The 7415-nt window shown below is 52.1% G+C and overlaps 1 protein-coding gene across 1 annotated transcript in view; it reads left to right on the forward strand.

Moving 5' to 3' along the window:
- PLXNA2 (plexin A2) overlaps window positions 1-7179 on the forward strand; it is a 212875-nt gene extending 205696 nt beyond the window's left edge. Inside the window, exons 30-32 of the mRNA XM_030302600.1 lie at window positions 21-233; window positions 931-1081; window positions 2275-7179. Coding sequence (XP_030158460.1) covers window positions 21-233; window positions 931-1081; window positions 2275-2376 — 466 coding nt within the window. The 3' untranslated portion in view covers window positions 2377-7179. The remainder of the gene's footprint in view (window positions 1-20; window positions 234-930; window positions 1082-2274) is intronic.
- Window positions 7180-7415: the final 236 nt, after the last annotated feature.

Here is a 7415-nt window from a genome sequence, read left to right on the forward strand (position 1 = left end):
CCTTCTGCCTTTACCCACAGCCTCCCTCTGCGCTTCTGGGTGAACGTGATCAAGAACCCCCAGTTTGTATTCGACATCCACAAGGGCAGCATCACGGACGCCTGCCTGTCCGTGGTGGCCCAGACTTTCATGGACTCCTGCTCCACGTCAGAGCACCGGCTGGGCAAGGACTCCCCCTCCAACAAGCTGCTCTATGCCAAGGACATCCCCAGCTACAAGAGCTGGGTGGAGAGGTCAGTAGCTTCCCTGGGACAGGCCCACACCCCTGCCTGTCTGCTCCATTCCCCACGCTGTGGGCTTCACTGAGGACTCACAGCCGGGTTTGAGGTACCTTCGGATCTCAGGTTCCCCTCCTTCCCCCTTGTCCAAGCTTTCTGGTAGAGGAAGGAGGGGAAGCCCTGTGCCCTTGGAGCTCAGACCATTATCGTTCTGATTACCTGGTATTGAGCACATGCTAAGCAACCAGTCCTGTGATAAAGATTTTTTATGCGTCCTCTCATTATAATATCCGACAGAGTGGCAAAGTAAGTATTATTGTCATCGCCATTTGACTAATGAGGAAACTGAGGTACAGAGAGGCTTAGTAACTTGCCCAAGGTCACCCAGCTAGCAGGCAGTAGAGCTGGGGTTGGAATACAAGGAGTCTGGTTGGAGTCTGGTCAGAGTCTGGGCTTTTATGCATTCTGGGGGGGGGGGGTGAGGGGACACTATAGTGGGAGCTCGGAGCTAGGTGGAGTCTGGCCTCCTGAGCAACAGTCTCCAGGCCTCGCCCTTAGCTTGAGGCAAGAGGCCAGAGGAAAACACATCGAAAGAGACATTGGAGGCAGGAGTAACTGGGGACATGCAGTGCTCTCGAGGGGCCCGAGGTCGGAGTAGTGTAGGCAAATGTGTGCCAGGTCCCCGTTACGGAGTCTGTCCTCTCTATGGCAGATACTATGCAGACATTGCCAAGCTCCCCGCCATCAGTGACCAGGACATGAACGCCTACCTCGCTGAGCAGTCCCGTCTGCATGCTGTGGAGTTCAACATGTTGAGCGCCCTCAATGAGATCTACTCCTACGTCAGCAAATATAGCGAAGAGGTAAGGCAGGGCCCTGGAGGGGACAGAGACTGACACACAGCCAGAAAGGCAGTTAAACAGAACGCCTGGTCCAGCCTCTAAGTAACAGCGACAGAGGGTAGCTTAGAGAAAACACTCATGGAATCAAAAACCCATGAGCTCAAAAATCATTACCATTCCCTTAGAAGGTAGCCTTATCGTCTCCAACTCATCCAATGCTTTCTTACACATTCCATTGTCTTTCACCCTTTGGCAACATAATAAACAAGACTTTGATGATGTAATTATTTTTCCTTTCAAAGTGTTGGACAATTAATTTCATTCTTTCTTAAACAGTGAATCAGACTATTCTTTGCACTTGGGCACATCCGTCAGTTACATTTTAGGTACACAGGTGGACCTTAACATGAGGAGAGGTTGAATAAGACAGCTTCAGAGGATTTACAAGACCTGCATTGACACTGTACCTGAAATTAGCAGTAGTAATAATAATAATAATGATAATGATAATAGCTAATACTTAGCACTTCGTCGTATATGCCAAATATTGTTTTATTTCTTTAAAAAAATTTTTTTTATATTTATTCATTGTTGAGAGACAGAGAGAGACAGGGCACAAGCGGGGGAGGGGCAGGGAGAGAGGGAGACGCAGAACCCGAAGCAGGCTCCAGGCTCTGAGCTGTCGGCACAGAGCCCGACACGGGGCTCGAACGCACGAACCTCGAGATCATGACCTGAGCTGAACCCGGACGCTTAACCGACTGAGCCACCCAGGTGCCCTTGCCAGATATTGTTTTAAATATGTTGTTTTAAGATACACCCAGGCACAGATGTGCCTGGGTGGCTCAGTCGGTTAAGCGTCCGACTTCAGCTCAGGTCATGATCTCGCGGTTCGTGGGTTCGAGCCCCGTGTCGGGCTCTGTGCCGACAGCTCAGAGCCTGGAGCCTGCTTCGGGTTCTGCGTCTCCCTCTCTCCCTGCCCCTCCCCCGCTTGTGCTCTGTCCGTCTCTCTCTCAAAAATGAGTAAACATTAAAAAAAAATTTTAAAGATATATCCATATACATATATACACTCAGTTAATCATTTACGTGATTTCAGGTCACGCTCCTTAGGGCGGGATGGAAAGGCAGAAAGAAGGACGAAAGACTCAGCACATGGCTTCTTCTAAACTGAGTTCTGAAGTCCCCCCCCCACCTCTGTTTTTGTTCCTCAGCTCCTCGGGGCCCTAGAGCAGGACGAGCAGGCCCGGCGACAGCGGCTGGCGTACAAGGTAGAACAGCTCATAAATGCCATGTCCCTGTCCATTGAGAGCTGAGAGACGGAGCCTCACGTTCCCGGGAAGAGGGACCCATGCAAGCCGTCACCCTGCGCGTCTCAGAAGAAGGACAAGTGAAGGGGATCAGCCCCCAGAGCTTGGTGTCCCCTGAGACCCCATCACGGGGAGAGGGGAGGGCCCCTCTCCCCACGCCAGCCACGTTTCGTCACAGCCGGTTCCCGCAGGGAGAGACCACGGGCGCCGTCCCTCCACAGTGAGAACCGGAGAGAAGCAGGGGCCCAGAGAAGGCGGTTCTTCAAGCCGAGAGGCACGAACTGGGGACAGTTCTGCCTCTGTGACTGCTGCTTTGCATGAAAACTCATTTGATGTATATTGGGGAAATAATGAGAACTTTATTTAATTTTTTTTAAGAAAAGGAAAAAAAAAACAGAAATAAAACAAAAAGCCTCCCTGTTAATCCCGTCCAACTTCTGTTTCATTCTGATTTCTGCCTCCCTTCCTTCTTCCCTCCCCCCTTCCTCGAGTGACTCCTCTTTCCACATGCCAGAAAAAGCCTGCAAAGAGAACCGGAGAGAAATTGGAGGGAAAACGATCATTTCCTTCCCCTTGAAATTACGAGAAAATGAGGAGGAGGAGAAGAACGAGCACAAGTTCACCCCAAACGCTTCGCCGAAACAGAGGCCAGGAAAACCTGGAATTATCCCGGCAGCCACAGGAACATGGGAGCTACAGAGCGCGGTGCAGACGGCAGCGCCGTGGAGGGGGCTCAACCCGGCTGGCTGGGCGCAGAGCTTCACCTACCACACCCCCGTGGGCTCTCATCCCTGGAGAGGAGCTCTGTGTCCATAGAGTTAACCAGTGCTTTTTTGCTACTGCTTTTGTGTTCGTTTTCCTCTTGTTTCATCTCAAACCTCAAGAAGCGAGGAGCTGACCTTTGGTACTTTTCCCTTTGGTGTCTGTAAAGTTACTAGGAGACGCGGCGGAGAGCTGGGCCTCTCCCAGACCCGACGCCTGGCCTCCCTGCGGACACCGGGCAGCTTTGCCTTACATCAGTCGCGGTCCTGAACCGGGCACCCTGGGGAAAGGGCCTGGAGGTGTGTGCCCCCCCCCCCCGGGAGATTCCATCTGGGAGCTGACTGGGGGACATGGGTATCTGGCTTTAGATTGCACTCCAGTCTGCCCGTGGTTTCTTGGCAATTCGAGAGAAAGCAAAAATCAAACACTGTTTACAGCAAGCAATACTTGAAGAGCGTAGGGTAAAGATGCTGCCGTGTTGATTGTGACGCTTTCTTTCTATCGTTCTCTTGTGCCTGCAGAGGGGAGACGGCCCTCCGCTCCCGTGTGGAAGCTCCTGGTCGGCTGAGCCCTGGCCTCAGTAGAAATGACTGTAGCATGCCCACGTTACTGTCTCCTGCCTCTCTCTCTGCCCCTCCTGTCCTCATGAGTTTCAAGGACGAGTGGGTGGCTTCTCACTGGGCTCCTTTCTTTCTCACTCTCTTCTGCTGACACCTAAAACCATGGATGACCCACTCTCCTGCGTGTAGTTTCTAAACCAAGAGACCAAAGCTCCACACCCGGGTCCAAAGGCGCCACGAAAGCCAGCGGGAGTCATGGCTCTGTTGGTGGCAAGACCTAGGTGACCGGGACAGCCACCAGAGTTTCCAGGCCTCCCACACTGGCAAGGATCCAAGCAGGCAGCTCCAGCTTCTCTGTCAGAGCATCAGAGGGAAGGAGAAGGAGGGCGAGAGAAAGGCCAAGGGGTGGGAAGGAGGCAGGCAGGAGAGGACCACCGCTCCCTTCCTACTTTCTACAAGGGCCCGCGGTGCTGAGAAACTGGACCAGGCAGCCCCACAGAGACCAGACCAGGGTCATTTCCTCTGTAATTAACTCTGGGCCCCAGCTTCTCTGTGCCATGATTTACCTCCAAACGATTCCAATTTCCAAAGGCTCTGCTGACCACACTGGATTCCCAGGAAAGGACTGGGGGAGGGGGAGCTCTGCGGGCTGGCTTCCGTCCCCGGCGTGTGGCTGTGGAGTGCCGTGCTAACCACACAGCAGACATCGCCCGGGCTCCTCAGCTCCAGTTTCTTGCCTGAATGCAGCTGACAGAGGGAAAGAGAAAAGCCTTCAGCAAAATACTCAGGAAACTCGCTCTTTTCATTATAATTCACAACCAGCCATGCCAAGGCCACTTTCTTCCGATAATCCACTTCTGCTAAAGTTTCTCTGGACCCTATTAATAGCCTGAAAGAAATACTAATGACTGGCCTTCCGCACTAAGCCAAAGTGTTTGCTCTTCATAGCACCCAAAGCTTCTCAGCTTGGAGCCTGTGATTTAGGGCGATGAAAGGAGAGAGGATGTGAGCAAGAGGCATGTGAGCCGGGGACTTGATCCCACCCACAGAAAAATCCCAGCCCGCCCTCCTGTTACATGTGAGCTCCGAGTGAAGGTTTTCTGATCACGCCCCTGCACGGACCAGCATCCGGGGTTTTGTTCCACCAAGAAGGAAAAGGAAGTTTGGCGTTTCAACAGCTTCTCAACCAACACTTACCTCTATGCATCTCGGGTGGACACCCGAGTGTCAACCAGGAGCTACTTTGGGTGACTATTTGCTGCCCTGGGGCTGTTCCTTGAAGGTGTTTGGGGAGTGGGGAGAAGGATGGGAGATAAGCCAACTGGAGAGTGGAGAGGAGAGGAACCAGAGCTGGCGTGAATGGTCTGGCCACATTCCTCAGGATTCCGTTAAGAGTGTGGGGCATGTGGGGAAGGCAAAGGAAGTGGCACAGGGGCGTCTCTGAGGAAGGAATTCAAGAAAGGACGACTCAGTGCGACTCAAGTCAGGCCGTGAGGGTGCACACTTGTCAAGCCTTGGCCCTTCTCCAGCTTCCCCTCTGTCCCTCCTCCACCAGCTCTTGGCTTTGGGTCATCAAGAACCGATGGAGTCCGTGCCTGTAGGATGGGGAGAACGGGGAGTCGATTGGCCTCTCTCCTCCCTATTATCCGATTTGGAGATATTTGGAGCTCATGTAAGGAAAAAGTCACAGCCCCCACCCCCCACGAAGCCAGCCATCTTGGAGGGAGGCAAGAAGGGCAATGCCTCTCAAAAATCAACCCAGCTTCGTTGTGTTTCGTTAATCTGCACCAGCGACAGTTCTCTGGAAAAGGCCCCCAGCAATGTGCTTGGCAAGACAGAAGGTGCTAACGGACAAGACGAAGATGGGCGAGATGTCCATTTTGGTGGAGCAGGTCACTTCACCTGGTCTGCTGCCTCTGCCCTCAGCACGGGGGTGGAGGGCAGGTATTTCTGTGTCTGCCCTCCTACCTCTCCCCACAGCACAGCTCTCAAATCATTTCTGATCCACCGCTGCAGAGAGCTCCCCTTCCTTGCAGAGCTCAGTCATTCAAAGTGTGAATCAGCTGTTAACCTCGCTGGAGGGTGGGGACTGGTTCCTACATTCATCCATTCAGGGAACCTTCATACATTGCAGCTATCTGCTAGGCACTGTTCTGGGTGCTGAAACACAGCCACGAATAAGACCAAGAAGGACCTTCTAGCAGATTTACACTCTCCAGGCTACTGGTCCCTGCCACCAACTTAGTAGGTAAATTCTCCCCCACCACCTGCAGAGGGCATGAGTTGTGCAGAAAAGGGACCGGAAGAAGGAAGAAAGTGGACCAACCCAGCTGCCTTACCTTATTCTGGGGACATTCCTTGTGCAGTGAGAGGCTCTATCATTTCTCCTGCCGCTGTCCCTTCTGGTGGCGCGTCCCCTGCTGCTTGAGCTCCTGACCTTTCTTCATTTCCACCAAATGGGGACAAGAAATAGCGTTCAAGGCCTCTGGCCCTGCTGAGCATGAAGCAGAAGCGATGGATGGGTGTGCTGGACTAAAAATGATCCGGGCAGAACAAAAAGAGAACGAAAGCCTCTGGCTGAGAAATCTCCAGGTGCATCCCAGTTGCCACACAGGCCCCCATTAACCTGCAGCAGGTAAACACTGGGCCAGCAGCCGCCCTGGGGGAGGCCATTTTTTCCCCAGGCACACTGTGCTGCATCTGAGGCGCCTGGAGCCTGGCTACTGACGGGAAAGAGCCGAGGCTCTTGGGGCAGGGGGAAGGGGAGCGGTGAGAAAATGCAAAACAGCCTCATCGTTACAGGGCTGTGGCAGCAGATCTCGCAGGAAGATGGGGAGATGAAGTTCAGGGCCTTGTCTCCGGAACAAGCTTTGCAAAAATGGCAGGATCCCCTTCATAACTCCAGAGTCTCTCTTCTCGGTCTCTTGACTTTCTCCTGGTTTCCCCAGAGGAGGAAGTTTTAGCACCCGGGCCTCAGTGTTACCATGAATGAAAGTTTCACTCTTGGTATCAGGGATGCCCTAGGAGCTGACTGATCGAGATCCCTGCTTGTCAAACAGGGCCCCAGCCCAACAAGCAGACTGGAGATTCTGGGCTTCTCGTGGATGTCTGTCTCCTTCTCCTCGCTGTAACAGGGCTCCACCTTCAGACGGGGCTCTGTTCTTTCTGCTGTGAAGCTTACTCCTCCTGTCTAGCTTCCAGGAAGATGGGAGGCACCTTTGGACATCAGTCAAGGCCCTGCCTTTGGCTTTATTTGCCCTCTATGTTGACATTTCAAGTGGAGAACATAGTGGAACGTGGTCCCCCTCCATACAGGGCAGACATTAGCAAGTCTGTTGGGGAACAAGGGACAAGCCCACGAAACTGGGGACCTGAGCCCACCTGCCTCTCCCCCCAACTTCTCCTACCCAAACTCACTCTTCTTGACACACTGGAATCTGTATTATATATATTTTTAAGAAAATACAATGATAGTTGTCTGGTTTTGTTGTTTTTACAGGTGTTGTGGAAAAAAAAACTGTAAGAAAATTAAGTATTTAAAATGTTCCAATAAAATGGGGTTTTTTTTTTTGGTTATTCTAATATATTATTGTGTACCTATTGTAAATACGAAACACTCCTATTTTGCAAGCCAAGGACACCATTTGTACTGTTGTTATATATAAATAAAGTTTACTGGATAAAAAAAAAAAACCCATCTTCTATCTTCAAATAAACCTGGTT

The sequence above is a fragment of the Lynx canadensis genome, chromosome F1 (genome assembly GCF_007474595.2).
Source record: "Lynx canadensis isolate LIC74 chromosome F1, mLynCan4.pri.v2, whole genome shotgun sequence".
NCBI lineage: Eukaryota > Metazoa > Chordata > Mammalia > Carnivora > Felidae > Lynx > Lynx canadensis.